At 46.2% G+C, this 14,977-nt stretch overlaps 1 protein-coding gene across 4 annotated transcripts in view; it reads left to right on the top strand.

Moving 5' to 3' along the window:
- The first annotated feature begins 1,275 nt into the window (after window positions 1-1,275).
- cars2 (cysteinyl-tRNA synthetase 2, mitochondrial) overlaps window positions 1,276-14,977 on the top strand; it is a 63,811-nt gene continuing 50,109 nt past the window's right edge. The window contains exons 1-3 of one of the 4 annotated variants that reach the window (XM_041200034.1): window positions 1,471-1,547; window positions 3,985-4,035; window positions 11,680-11,877. In XM_041200034.1, the coding sequence (XP_041055968.1) occupies window positions 11,801-11,877 (77 nt within the window). In that variant the 5' untranslated portion in view covers window positions 1,471-1,547; window positions 3,985-4,035; window positions 11,680-11,800. Of the gene's footprint in view, window positions 1,548-3,984; window positions 4,036-4,519; window positions 4,616-11,679; window positions 11,878-14,977 lie in introns of those variants that run through there. The other 3 variants (XM_041200035.1, XM_041200033.1, XM_041200036.1) reach the window with 3 other exon arrangements.

The raw sequence follows: 14,977 nt of genomic DNA, 5'->3' as shown, positions 1-14,977 counted from the left end.
ATCCTGGAGCACTTGATCCAACGTGGAAACCAGGAGCCCAGTTTGAAACACTTGGGAAAGACTCGGTCCGCAACGCGCATGCGCGCGCCCTCATTAGCATAGCACCGCAACGTCAGCGGCCGCCCTCTCTCTCTCTCTCTCTCTCCCCCCCCCCACCACCACCACCACCACCTCGTTAATTCCATTTAATATTCCCCCCGCCCGCCGGGCATTTCAGCCGTTCGCTTGACGGAAAGCGAACGCCAAAGTGGATTCGGCCGCGCCGCTGCCCTTTGCTCTTTTTTTTCTCCCCGATCTCCGGTCATCTTTAACTTTTATCCGTGATTGGCGTGAGGCCGCGACCAGTCAGGCCTCGCGGCTGGAGACGTCCGGGCCAATCGGCTTAGGGCTGGAGGGCGGGACCTACCCACAGGCCCCGCCCATCCACCCGGCGGGTTGTCAACAGCCAGGCTGCTCGCACTGCGCATGCGGCGCCGCGGTGGCCTGCGGGAGCTGTGGTTCCGCTGTCCGGCCGGCGCCATGACAACCGCGACCGGAAGGACTACAGCTCCCAGGAAGCGGCGCGCCGGTCTCCTGTCAGATTTAAAATGAGCGGGCAAAAGGCGAACCGGGTCAAAGGTCAGCTCTAGCCGGGCTGGCGGTAACCTTGAGTTGCGTTGATTAAATGGGGGAGGGGCGGCACGGTTGCTATGGAGGCGCCGGTTGCTAGGCTGTTAAAAGAGATTCCCGGGCGGGAGCCGCGGCTTTTCTTTCTCCTTCAGCGGCCGCGGACACCTCTCGGGTGAGACTCCCCACCCACCCACCCCCGGGTCTGAGACTCTGCCGGGCTGCGGCCGCACCCAGGCTGGGCCCTGTGCCTCGGGCAGAAAGCAGATCGCTGCGGATACTGCAAAACTGAAATAAAGGCAGAGGATGCTGCAAATACACAGCCATTCAAGCAGTATCTGCTGAGAGAGAGAGAAACCGAGTTAACGTTTCGAGTGGAATATGAGTCTTCAACAGAATGGAAGAGTTCACATTCGCCATGTTCAATGTTCCCTCTCTCCACATAAAGCCTTGATGGATGGCAGCAGGAAAAGTGGGCGGGGCCTCGGCTGGAGGGGGGCGGGTCCAATCAGGTTCGGGGCGGGGGATAGATGGGCGTGACCAACTAGATTAGGGCGGGGCCAGGCAGCGCCAATTGGGCCTGGCAGGCGGGTTCCAGACAGCACCACCTCCCAGCCTCCGGCCCCGCCCCCGGCTTCTGGCCCCACCCCCCCCCAGCCAGAAGCTCCGCCCCCTGGCAACCGCCGCCATTTCAGTCCGGGGCCTAGCGCACACCGTCCAAGCAGCGCTCGATTAGCCGCGCAGCCGCTCTCACCGAACAGTATGAGGGCGCTGCTGGCCTGGTCCCGAGACTGGCTCCTGGCCTGGCAGCGGAGGGCGGCCGGACGGTGCAGCAGCAGCTGGCAGCAACCAAGCGGCTACCCCGCCGGTCTGCGAGTCTACAACAGCCTGACACGGAGCAAAGAGCCGCTGATGCTCGCTGAGCCGACTACCGCGTCCTGGTACAGCCCTGCTCAAAATATGCCTGAGACCGCGGCTTCAAGGCAGGCCCAGTCCCGGCTCAGTGGGGCAGCTACACCCGCAACACCAACCGCCCCTCCCCCTCTCCCTCCATCAAGTGGTAGGGAGTTCACAATAAACCCACTCCAGAGACCCAAACAAAAAATCCAGGCCAACACCCTCAGTACTGACCCTCTGACAGTGCGGCACTCCCTCAGTACTGACCCTCTGACAGTGCGGCACTCCCTCAGTGCTGACCCTCTGACAGTGCGGCACTCCCTCAGTGCTGACCCTCTGACAGTGCGGCACTCCCTCAGTGCTGACCCTCTGACAGTGCGGCACTCCCTCAGTACTGACCCTCTGACAGTGCGGCACTCCCTCAGTGCTGACCCTCTGACAGTGCGGCACTCCCTCAGTGCTGACCCTCTGACAGTGCGGCACTCCCTCAGTGCTGACCCTCTGACAGTGCGGCACTCCCTCAGTGCTGACCCTCTGACAGTGCGGCACTCCCTCAGTGCTGACCCTCTGACAGTGCGGCACTCCCTCAGTGCTGACCCTCTGACAGTGCGGCACTCCCTCAGTGCTGACCCTCTGACAGTGCGGCACTCCCTCAGTGCTGACCCTCTGACAGTGCGGCACTCCCTCAGTGCTGACCCTCTGACAGTGCGGCACTCCCTCAGTGCTGACCCTCTGACAGTGCGGCACTCCCTCAGTGCTGACCCTCTGACAGTGCGGCACTCCCTCAGTGCTGACCCTCTGACAGTGCGGCACTCCCTCAGTGCTGACCCTCTGACAGTGCGGCACTCCCTCAGTACTGACCCTTCAACAGTGCAGCACTCCCTCAGTACTGACCTCTGACAGTGTAGCACTCCCTCAGTGCTGACTCTCCAACAGTTTAGCAGTCCCTCAATACTGACTCTCTGACAGTGCAGTTCTTCCTCAGTTGTGACCCTGTATAATGCAGCACTCGTTCAGGCCTTACCCTCCGACCGTGCAGCTGTGCCCCAGTGCTGTCCCTCTGACAGTGCGGCACTCCCTCAGTACTGACCCTCTGACAGTGCAGCACTCCCTCAGTACTGACTCTCCGACAGTGCGGCACCCCCTCAGTACTGACTCTCCGACAGTGCGGCACTCCCTCAGTACTGACTCTCCGACAGTGCGGCACCCCCTCAGTACTGACTCTCCGACAGTGCGGCACTCCCTCAGTACTGACTCTCCGACAGTGCGGCTCTCCCTCAGTACTGACCCTCTGACAGTGTAGCGCTCCCTCAGTACTGACCCTTCAACAGTGCAGCACTCCCTCAGTACTGACCTCCGACAGTGGAGCACTTCCTCAGTGCTGACTCTCCAACCGTTTAGCAGTCCCTCAATATTGACTCTCTGACAGTGCAGTGCTTCCTCAGTTGTGACCCTGTATAATGCAGCACTCGTTCAGGCCTTACCCTCCGACAGTGCATCTGTGCCCCAGTGCCGTCCCTCTGACAGTGCAGCACTCCCTCAGGACTGTCCCCCTGACAGTACAGCACTCCCTCAGGACTGTCCCCCTGACAGTACAGCACTCACTCAGTACTGACCCTCTGACAGTGCAGCTCCATCTCAGGACTGTCCCTCCGACAGCGCAGCTCCACCTCAGTGCTTCCCCTTCGACAGCTCACCATTCCGTCAGCACTGAGAGTGTTAGCCTCGTTTACTGGTTTGAATCTCTGGTGTGGGTCCTGTACCCATGTCCTCCTAATTCTGTTGTGAAGGCTACCCAATGAGCCATGATTGGTATTGGTCCTAAATTATTTTGAGTTGATTTACATTTTTCTTTATTATAGTTCATTTAGCCTTTATCAGAATAGTTAGCCTTGCTTTATTGTGTCAGATGGAAGTAATTAAATGCTTTAGATTGGGGGAAATATTGCAAGACAGTGTTTGCAAGGTTGCTGTGCCAGCAGCCTGCTCACAGAAAACTCTTGCCAAAAAGTTAAGTTGTGAAGAAGCGGGCAGTGAGCATTAACACGTTTGAGACTTGTTGAGATGTCACTTTGTTTGTAGAAGCATCGTGAATGGATTGTGCAAATGGCGTCACTTTCATTTTGGATATTTCTACACTTTGTGTAATATAAAGCAACTGTCTGCTTTATCTGTTAATTTCTGTTCCAAATTATTTTGAGTGATTAGCTTTATTGTCTTATTGAACAGTTTTGCCTCAAGGTCAGGCAGTTTTCCAGAGTTGGAATGATGATGAGGGTCATGGAAAGGAGTGTTGCACACAACATAAAATGAGATATCTGATAGCCTGCTATATTAAAAAAACACTATTTAGATGAACAAAATTAAAATAGTAAAAATGATGCTCGGGCTATTTTGTGCTTTGTAAGTTAGGGACAATTAAAGTGTTGATATATTCTGATAAAGCTGTTCTTGTGTCTTATTTTGTGTCTCTTTTGACAGGTACAGTTGTGGGCCTACTGTATATGACCAATCTCATCTTGGCCATGCAAGGTAAATACGTTAAATTTCTGGCTGATGGATGACGTTTGATTAAAATTCAAACATTCTACTGTTAGGAGTATGAGTAAAGGACAGTCAGGAACCTAAGAAGTAGGGGCAAGAGTGGTCTATATGGCCATCAACCCTTCTCTGCCATTCAGTAAGGTCATGGCTGATGTTCCACCTCAAATTCATTATGCCCCCATATCCCTTGATTCCCATGGTGCCTAAAATCTACCAATCTCAGTCTTGATTAAACTCAACAACTAAGCATCTATAGCTCCCTGGTGTAGAGAATAACAAAATTTCACAACCCTGTGAGTGAAGGAATTTCCACTTATCTCAGTCCTAAATGGCTGACCCCTTACCCTAAGCTTGTGACCCCTTGTTCTAGACAGTCCAGCCAGGGAAACAGTCTCTCACCTTGTACCCTGTCAAAACCCCTCAGAACCTTTAATGTTTCAATGCAATTATCTCTCATTTTTTTAAACTCCAGGGAGTATGGGCCTATTCTACTCAATCTCTCCTGATTGGACAACCCTCTCACTTCAGGAATCAATTGAGTGAATCTTTGTTGCACCACCATTCTTGGGTAAGGAGACTAAAGCTGCGCAGTAGTCCAGGAAGTGTACCCAGTAGTGAGGTAAACTAGTGGATAGCTCCTGCCTCAACTCATCTATTTCTCCCCATTCCTGCCACCACTTCCCTCCCTGCCCACAGTTTCTCCTTCACAAAATCCTGCTGATTCTGAAATCTATATTTTTGCCTCAGTGCCCCAGCTGGAAGTTTATTCTATGTATTGGAATGGTTGCAGTTATGTATTAGCCTTTTGTGTTTTCAGGACTTCACAAAGCCTGTCACAACCAAAGAATCATTTTTGAATTGTTAGGCAAGAAATTGTGTGTTTTGTGTGAGGAAGTTGTGTTTATTCCCTGAGTTAAGAGCTCCCTGACTTCAGCCTTGCGTTATGCCCCCTGCTAGTTGGAACCTGTCCTACTTTGCCTACCTTTTAATACCAATTTATAGGCTTGTGTACTAATGTCCAGTTTAGGCACTGACCTGTAAACCTTGTAACTGCTGGAGCCTCTAACTTGACAATGTTCCCATATGAAGCTGCATAAGCTGTGTCCAGTTTGGACTGTTGTTCTATGCTCACTAACTCCAGGGAACCAAAGAGCAACTTTCTGGAGTCCCTGGACAGGAAGACCATAAAAGTCTGGTGCAGTTGGAGCACAGTGGGGGGGGCAGATTCAGGAGAATCTAGAAATTTCTGGAATTATGGAATCAAATGGTGTATTCATAACTGAAAAACACACAAAGGGATAGAGTGACAGACACCGTGTGCTTAATACAGAGTATGAGGGAGTGTAAAGTACATGAGGGGAGTAAAGATGAGAGAGTTATGGAATAAGTTGCAGAAAGGAGAACTAACAGAAGACTACAGAGGAAAAGTGTAGGTGTTGTACTGACCCCATGGGATAAAATAAATCAGTAAGCATTTTGCAGAAATAGACTGCAAAATTTGTTTTTTTTTATATCCATGCTTTTGAATTTTCCAGGGGATGTATTACCCAGACACCTTAAAAAGCAACTCACTATTTCAGAGCTTGATCAGCACATAATGGGATTTAGGAGGAGCATGATGCTGGAGTTGTACAATCCTGCATTTACCTTTGTTATCTCCTCAAAACTGATTTCAAAGGATGAATAACCAAATATTTTCCAATCTTTCCTCAGAACAAAGTTTCTGCTGCTGGACATGAACTTTGTTCGTTATTGTATCTACTACCTCTGGGGCTGGAAAAATTTCCTTTGTGTCTTAGTGATCAGAATTGGGCAATCCTGCCAGTTGTGGTCTGATAGTCCAAGGGACTGCAATGTGGTTTTGACATTTATAAATTAAGGACTACCTCTGTGAGATCACTACCACAGCTTCCACTGTCTGATGGGCAGATAGTTTTGTACACAGCATATGCCAGTGTACCAGGCACACAATAAAATCACAAACGCTTCATAGCATATTTAGCACAGAAAAGGCCGTTCAGCTAAATTAGCCTATGCTGTTGCTTGTATGTCACACGTTGGTGCTCCCTTTCCACCTGCCACATTTCATCTTTCTCTTCCCTTTCCTTTCATTTACTCATTGCTTTTCCTCTTGAAAGCATGGATGTTGTTCACCTCAATCACTTCCTGTGGTAGTGAGTTCTACATTCTAACCACTCTGAGTAAAAAGGTTGTCCTTGTATCTCTATTGGATTTATTAGCAACTATCTGGGATTTATTAGCATCTATCTAGTATTTATGGCCCCTGGTTTTGGATTGTCTCATAGGACACAGGATTCCCTGTACATCTGCCTTGCCCAACTCAATCAGGGCTCCTCTTAAGACTTTTCTAAAGAAAATGCCCCAACCTGTTCAATCTTTCCTGATAGCTGCAATCTCTCAGTTCTGGTACAATCCCTGGAAGTCTTTTTTGCACTGTCTCTAGTGCTTCTATGTCCTTTCTATAGTATGGAGACAAGAATTATTCACAGTACTCTGTGAGGCCTAACCAGGTCCTCTCCAAGATTAATCGCACTGCTACTTTTGAATTCTGTACTCCTAGAAATAAATTCCAGAGCTTTGTTAACATTGTGAATTGCTTTGCTAACCTGCAAAGTTGCTTTTAATTGTTCACCTGTATCCCTTTGCCCTTCTGCACCATAGAAAATGATTGAGGTAAATTATTCTATTCATTAAAGTGCATCACCTTCCCATTATCTGTTAAATTCATTTGGCACTTAACCATGACCCAGCCTGTGAGTTTTTTAAATACCTCCTTGTATTATGTTGCAATATCTTCCTTAATGAATTATTTTTTCTTGTCCCAGTCTTCTCCACGTTCTTGTGCTCAATATATTGAAATCAGTAACAATGAGCTTTGTTGAACTGTGTTAATGCTTACTCAAATTTCACTGTCTCTTTGGCCATCTAGCATCATTTGTTAGAATCATTTTAACGGCTGTTAATTTCATCCATACATATAAAATGTGCAACTTAACTACATTAACTACATTACAAAGAAACACTCCTGTCATTACAAACAACGTATCCTGTAACTCACTGTGAGCAACTCCACTGCTGTTGTACTAAATTGATTTAAAATCTAATTGTTTTAAAAACATATTTGAAGCTTTTCACAAACTTGTGATGCAAAATTGAAAAATGTACAGGAAACCCATTATACCCATAAGGTGTGAGTTAATTGAGTGGAAAGGACATATATCGATATGCAGCATTTATTAATGCTGACTTCAAGTGGTAAGTTGTAAGTTTGAAGCCTTCTGCAATGTGTGCATTAGAGCTACAACTACATTATAACTTTAACATCAGTGGGAAGCAGTGACTCAAAGCTTGTTTAGTATGAATCGGCTCATGGGGCCCAAACTGACTGTGCAGGGTGAGATTCTCCTCCAGATGGAGCACTGAGACTGCATTCCAGCAGTATTCATGCTAACTGCTGTGGTTGTTGTGTAAATGCATCTTAAAATGCACGTGGCATAGTGTTGACCTGTGAAATAGTCTGCATTGCTGGCTGCATAAGACCATTAGACATAGGAGCAGAAATTAGGCCATTCGGCCCATTGAGTCTGCTTTGCCATTCAATCATGGCTGATAAGTTTCTCAACACCATTCTCCCGCCTTCTCCCCGTAACCTTTGATCCCCTTATCAATCAGGAACCTATCTATCTCGGTTTTAAATACACTCAATGACCTGGCCTCCACAGCCTTCTGTGGCAACGAATTCCATAGATTCACCACACTCTGGCTAAAGAAGTTTCTCCTCATCTCAGTTCTAAAAGGTCTTCCCTTTACTCTGAGGCTGTGCCTTCGGGTCCTAGTCTCTCCTATTAACGGAAACATCTTCCCCACGTCCACGCTATCCAGGTCTTTCAGTATTCTGTAAGTTTCAATCAGATGCCCCCTCATCCTTCTAAACCATTGAGTATAGACCCAGAGTCCTCAAACGTTCCTCATATGTTAAGCCTTTCATTCCTGGGATCATTCTCATGAACCTCCTCTGGACCCTCTCCAGGGCCAGCACATCCCTCCTAAGATATGGGGCCCAAAATTGCTCACAATATTCTAAATGTGGTCTGACCAGAGCTTTATAAAGCCTCAGTAACACATCCCTGCTTTTATATTCTAGTCCTCTCGAAATAAATGCCAACATTCCATTTGCCTTCCTAACTACCGACTCAACCTGCAAGTTAATGTTAAGAGAATCCTGGACTAGGACTCCCAAGCTCCTTTGCACTCCAGATTTCTGAATTCTCTCCCCATTTAGAAAATAGTCTGTGCCTCTATTCTTCCTACCAAAGTGCATGACCTCACACTTCCCCACGTTGTATTCCATCTGCCACTTCTTTGCCCACTCTCCTAACCTGTCCAAATCCTTCTGCATTCTCCCTGCCTCCTCAATACTACCTGTCCCTCCACCTATCTTTGTATCATCTGCAAACTTAGCCAGGATGCCCTCAGCTCCTTCATCTAGATCATAAATGTATAAAGTGAAAAATTGTGGTCCAAACACTGACCCCTGCGGAACTCCACTAGTCACTGGCCACCATCCTGAGAAGGACCCCCTTATCCCCACTCTCTGCCTCCTGCCAGATAGCCAATCTTCTATTCATGCTAGTACCTTGCCTCTAACATCATGGGCTCTTATCTCACTGAGCAGCCTCCTGTGCGGCACCTTGTCAAAGGCCTTCTGGAAGTCCAAGTAGATAACATCCATTGGCTCTCCTTTGTCTAACCTACTCGTTACCTCCTCAAAGAATTGTAACAGATTTGTCATGCATGACCTCCCCTTGATGAAACCATGCTGACTTTGCCCGATTTTACCATGCACTTCCAAGTATTCTGAAATCTCATCCTTAATAATGGACTCTAAAATCTTACCAACAACCGAGGTCAGGCTGATCGGCCTGTAATTTCCCGTCTTTTGCCTCACTTCCTTCTTAAACAGGGGGGTTACATTAGCGATTTTCCAGTCCTCTGGAACCCTCCCTGACTCCAGTGATTCCTGAAAGATCGCCACTAACGCCTCCACTATCTCTTCAGCTATCTCCTTCAGAATTCTGGGGTGCAATCCATCTGATCCAGGTGATTTATCCACCTTCAGACCTTTCAGTTTTCCTAGCACCTTCTCCTTGGTAATGGCCACCATACTCACCTCTGCCCCCTGACTCTCTTGAACTTTGGGCATGTCACTCGTGTCTTCCACTGTGAAGACTGATGCAAAGTACCTATTCTGTTCCTCCGCCATTTCTTTGTTCCCCACTACTACTACTCCTGCGTCATTTTCCAGCGGCCCAATGTCCACTTTTGCCTCTCTTACCCTTTGTATATCTAAAAAAACTCTTGCAATCTTCTTTTATATTACTGGCTAGTTTACCCTCATTTAATCCTCTCCCTCCTTATTTCTTTTTTAGTTGTCCTCTGTTGGTCTTTGAAGGCATCCCAATCCCCTGGTTTCCCACTGCTCTTCGCTGCATTGAATGCTTTCTCTTTAGCTTTTATGCTGTCCCTGACTTCCCTTGTCAGCCATGGTTGCCTCGTCCTCCCTTCTTCTTCCTCGGGATGAATTTTTGCTGTGTCTCCCAAATTACTCCCAGAAACTCCTGCCATTGCTGTTCCACTGTCTTTCCTGCTAGGCTCATCTCCCAGTCAATTCTGGCCAGCTCATGCCTCCATAGTTGCCTTTATTCAACTGTAATACTGTTACATCTGATTCCAGCTTTTTCCTCTCAAATTGCAGGGTAAATTCTATCATAATATGGTCAGTTCCTCCTAAGGGTTCCTTCACCTTAAGCTCCCTTATCAAATCTGCCAAATTACACATCACTAAATCTAGAATTGCCTGTTCCCTAGTGGGCTCCACCACAAGCTGCTCCAAAAAGCCATCTCGTAGACATTCCACAAATTCCTTTTCTTGGGATCCACTCCCAACCTGATTTTCCCAGTCTACCTGCATATTAAAATCCCCTATGAACACTGTAACCTTGCCTTTCTTACACACCTTTTCTATCTCCTGGTGTATCTTGTGCCCCACGTCCTGACTACTGTTCGGAGGCCTGTACGTAACTCCCATTATGGTTTTTTTACCTTTGCAGTTCCTCAACTCTACCCACACAGATTCTCCATCATCTGACCCTACATCATTACTTGCTATCGATTTAATTTCATTTCTTACTAACAAAGCAACCCCACCCCCTCTGCCAACCTGCCTATCTTGTCGAAAGGATGTGTATCTTTGGATACTTAGCTCCCAGCCCTGGTCCCCTTGTAGCCATGTCTCCATAATGCCCACCACATCATATCTGCCAATTTCAATCTGCGCCACAAGCTCATTTACCTTATTTCGTATACTGCATGCATTCAGATACAACACCTTTAGTCCTGTATTTGTCGTCCCTTTATCTGATGTGCTTGAAGTTAGATTCCTAGCCGTTTCCAAACACTCTGTCCTACTTTGTGTTCTGGAGACTTTAATAGCCTCTCCTGGGCTCTCCTTTCTTTTCAGTTTTTTCATAATTTTCCATGAAGTTGAATCCACCCCCCCACATGCTAACCTGCTGCTTTGTTTCCCATTAATCATACTTCTTGGAGCTTTACCCTTCATTCCCCCCCCACTTTCTAGTTTAAAGTCCTGTTGATCACCCTATTTACCCTATTCGCTAGAACATTGGTCCCAGATCGGTTCAGGTGGAGACCATCCCAATGGTACAGATCCCTCCTGTTCCAATACCAGTGCCCCATGAAATGGAACCCCTCTTTCCCGCACCACTCCTTTAGCCACGTGTTTACTTCCCTTATTCCCTTATTTACTTCCCTTATTCTCACGTCCCTATGCCAATTTGCACGTGGCTCGGGTAGTAATCCAGAGATTATAACCCTTGAGAACCTATTCTTTAATTTAGTTCCTAGTTCCTGATAATCCCCAAACAGGTCCTCTTTCCTAGTCTTACCTATGTTATTTGTCCCGACGTGGACCACTGGATCTTCCCCCTCCCTCTCCAATATCCTTTCAAGCCGGTCAGAGATGTCTCTCACCCTGGCACCAGGCAGACAACATACCATGCGGGACTCTCGATCCTGCTTACAAAGGAAGCTATCAATTCCCCTAATTATAGAATCCCCTACAACTACCACTTGTCTTTTTGCTCCCACCTCTTGAATGGCCTCCTGTGCCACGGTGCCGTGGTCAGCTGGCTCATCCTCCCTACAGCCCTGTTCCTCATCCACACAGGGAGCAAGTACCTCGTACCTGTTGGACAAGGTCAAGAGCTGAGGCTCCTCTGTTCCTGAACACAGGATCCCTCTCCTGCCTCACTTGCAGTCACACCCTGCTGACCCTGACCGGACTTGAGGTACTTAATCTACCGGGTGTGACTGCCTCCTGATACAAAGCGTCCAGCTAACGCTCACCCTCCCGGATGTGCTACAGCGTCCGGAGCTCGGACTCCAGCTCATAAATTCTGAGCCGGAGTTCCTCCAGCAACCAACACTTGCTGCAGATGTGCAAGAAAGTATGACATTTTCTTGAGCTAATCTTTGTTTGCTGGATAGCAAAGTGGAAAAAGAATATTTTCTGATGTGCAATCTTCTGATCAGATAACAGGAATGGCAAGGGGAGGAAACAAAATCCACACAACCATGTTCAGACTACCTTGGGAAAAGCTGGGAAATTGCCAGATTCGAAGTGCGAGCAAGAGGCCATGGCTGCACATGTGCCATGATGAGGGGAATTGGCCATTCTACACAAAACGTTGTCCCGACTCAGGAATGTGTCAAGTTCTTCAGTAAAGGACTGTAAGTGTATACGTTCCTGTCACAATAGGCAGTTTATTGTAGATTAATCACACACTGGGAAAAATGCTTCTCGGTATCAACTCTGATTAGCTGTGTGTCGTTTTGTTCCACCGTCCTTGTCCATTTCAGAAATCTTATCCAAATACACCACATCCAATCCTCTACGTAATTTAAAAACTTTAGTCATATCTCTCAGCCTATCTTCCTCCATAAAGAATACTCTTATAAATACATTTTTAAAAAATCTTCAGTTCAAGGGACAGCTTTGTCCCCTTTTGCATCCTCTAGAGCCTCAGTATCAGATTCACAAATCATTAATGTCACTATGTAAGTCAACAAGGCCATGCAAAACAAAACAGAGCACTTTTGTTCATTTATAGTTCTGGGCTTCATATTATAAAAAGGATATAGAGGCACAAAAGATGCAAAAAAAAATATTTGTAAGGATGATCCTAAAGCTGAGAAGTTATGACTGTCAGGAAAGACTAACAGGCTGGGACTGTTTTCTCTTAGAAAAAGGAAGCTGAGAGGTGATCTGATGCAGGGGTTTTTAAAATTATGAAGGGGTTCGATAGGTTAGATGTACAGAAGGTATTTCCACTCGTGGGTGAATCCAAGACTAGGGGTCATAAATATAAGATTATCACAAATAAATCCAACAGGGAATTCACAATCCTTTATCTAGAGAGTGGTGCGAATGTGGAACTCGCTACCACATGGAGTAATTGAGATGAATGGTATAGATACATTTAAGGGCAAGATAGATAAACACTCCTGTCATTACAAGCAACATATCCTCCAACTGACTGAGCAACACCATTGGTATTGTACTAAATTAGTCAAATATATTTGTTTTAGAAAACTTTGTATATTTCATATGTGGGGTTAAAAGCAGAGGACTGATGAGAAATGAACAGCTGTTGAAATAATTCTAACAAATTAAGTCAGAGAGACTCTGAGACCAAAGTCTTTTGATGGCTAAATTTATGAGGAAGCTTTACCAGAGTTCAACATAGCTCATTGTTACTAATTTCAATATAGAAACTTAAATACACAAGGGAGAAAGAAATAGAAGCATACGCTGATGGTGTTAGATAAAGAGGGATGGGAGGAGGCTTGTGTGTAACATAAACGTTGGCACAGGCAAGCAAAGTGGCCTGTGTAAAATTCTAATATCCATCAGGTTTGTCTGGCTTTGGACCCTGCAGTACTCAACTGCTTTATACAAGAATGGTGCCTCTAGTCCTTGTACTTTATTGCCCTAGTGATTTTCTCTGTAGTTGCCTCACCGATTTATGACCGGGTTCAGTGAGTGCTGTTGCATTTCTGTCTTGCTTGGCAACTTGTAACAGGTATTCGTACAAGGAGCAGATTAGCTGGGAGCTGCCTGGCCCCGTGAGGTGTCCGACCTCGTGGAGCAGCACGACCTCCACATTTGGTGACATGAGCCTATTCGTTCAAAAATCGAAATTGGCTTTGTAACTATTAATCTCCTTATGGTCAGCTTTTATACCTTTATACACCATAAAAATGTAATGCCAATGGAGCACTTAACATCACTAATTAATATAATGAGCAATGTGTGAAGCCCTGGGAAACTATTCACTGACTCCCAATTTCACCCTATTCTGTTTGAAACAATCCATTGCTCATGCAATTTTAACCAACATCCATTTCACTGCTCAGTTTCTCCAACATCAGCATGGCATCTTTTTTTCAAGGACCTATTTGTGGAATTGCCAGGATGATAGAATGAGAACTAGAAAGACTGGTTTTTTTTACACCTAGAAATTTGTGTCCCTTGTGAAGTCATTGTTTTACTGAATTTAAATTGGATGTCACTGACCTCCAGACTGCTATTTCAGTGACCATCAATGTCTCACTGTGGTTTTGTATAAAACCTCTGGATCAAATGAGTGTGTGTTAACTTATCAACCATCTTCAGCTGTGTATGAATTGTGGTATTCTGTTAATTTTGGGGTGAGAGTTTGTCTACCTGCATTGTGAGGCTTGAGTCTCAGCAATGCGTAGCACTCTACTGGATCCTAGATTGTGTTCTCTACATGGGGTGAATCCAAACTAAGATGGAATTTCCTGCTATTGCTTTGAGGCAAAGTAACATTTTGTACTTTGATATTCGATTTAATCAAACTCCATGGGGGCTCCATCTGAATAGAGCAGAATAACAGTGACAGGAGTAGGCCACTCTGCCCCTTGAGTCTGCATGCCCATTTAATAAGATCATGGCTGCACTACCTCATCAACTTCGCTTTCCTACCCCAACCCCCATATCCCTTAATTCCATGCCCCATTTTCCTTTCTACTGAAATGGAAGGAAAAGTTAGGAGCAATGTCGATCAGATGTATTCTCACCAACAATTAAAATTACTCCATCACCATTGCGTCAAGCCATAACATACTATGCTTAAAAGTATGGTAGAAGCATGAACACTTATCTTGGATATGCACTTGAAGTTGCTGTGACCTCCAAGGCTGCAGACCAAGAGCTGGATATTGAGATTAGGCTCTTTTTCGGTTGGCAGGCAGACACAATGGGCTGAATGGTCTCCTGTATCACAAATTCCTATAATGTTAATCTCTCAATTTCACTCTTGAATATACTCAATGACTGAGCATCCACAACCTCTGGGGTAGAGGATTCCAAAGAAGACATTTCTCCTTATTTCAGTCCTGAGTGGCTGACCCCTTATGCTGTAACTATTCCTCCTAATTTTTGACTCTCCAGCCAGCGGAAGCAGACACTTGGCATCTACCTTGTCAATCCTTCTCAAGAATCTTATATATTTCAATGAAATTACCTCTCAATGTTCTAAACTCCAGAGAATATAGACCCATTCTACTCAATCTCTCCTGGTAAGATAACCCTCTCACCCGAAGAACCAATCTAGTAAACCTTCATTGTACCGCCTCTGAGGCGGGTATGTCTTTCTTAAGTTAGGAAACCAAATTCGTACACAGTACTCCAGATTCCAGTGTAGTGCTAAGAAAATGCTGCACTATCAGAGCTGTCATCTTTCAGATGAAATTTTAAAGCGACACTCACCTGCCTATCTGGTGGCTGTAGAAGATGCCTTGGCAC

The sequence above is a fragment of the Carcharodon carcharias genome, chromosome 11 (genome assembly GCF_017639515.1).
Source record: "Carcharodon carcharias isolate sCarCar2 chromosome 11, sCarCar2.pri, whole genome shotgun sequence".
NCBI lineage: Eukaryota > Metazoa > Chordata > Chondrichthyes > Lamniformes > Lamnidae > Carcharodon > Carcharodon carcharias.
The sequence above is the reverse complement of the archived record's forward strand: the minus strand, read 5'-3'. Positions and strand labels throughout refer to the sequence as shown.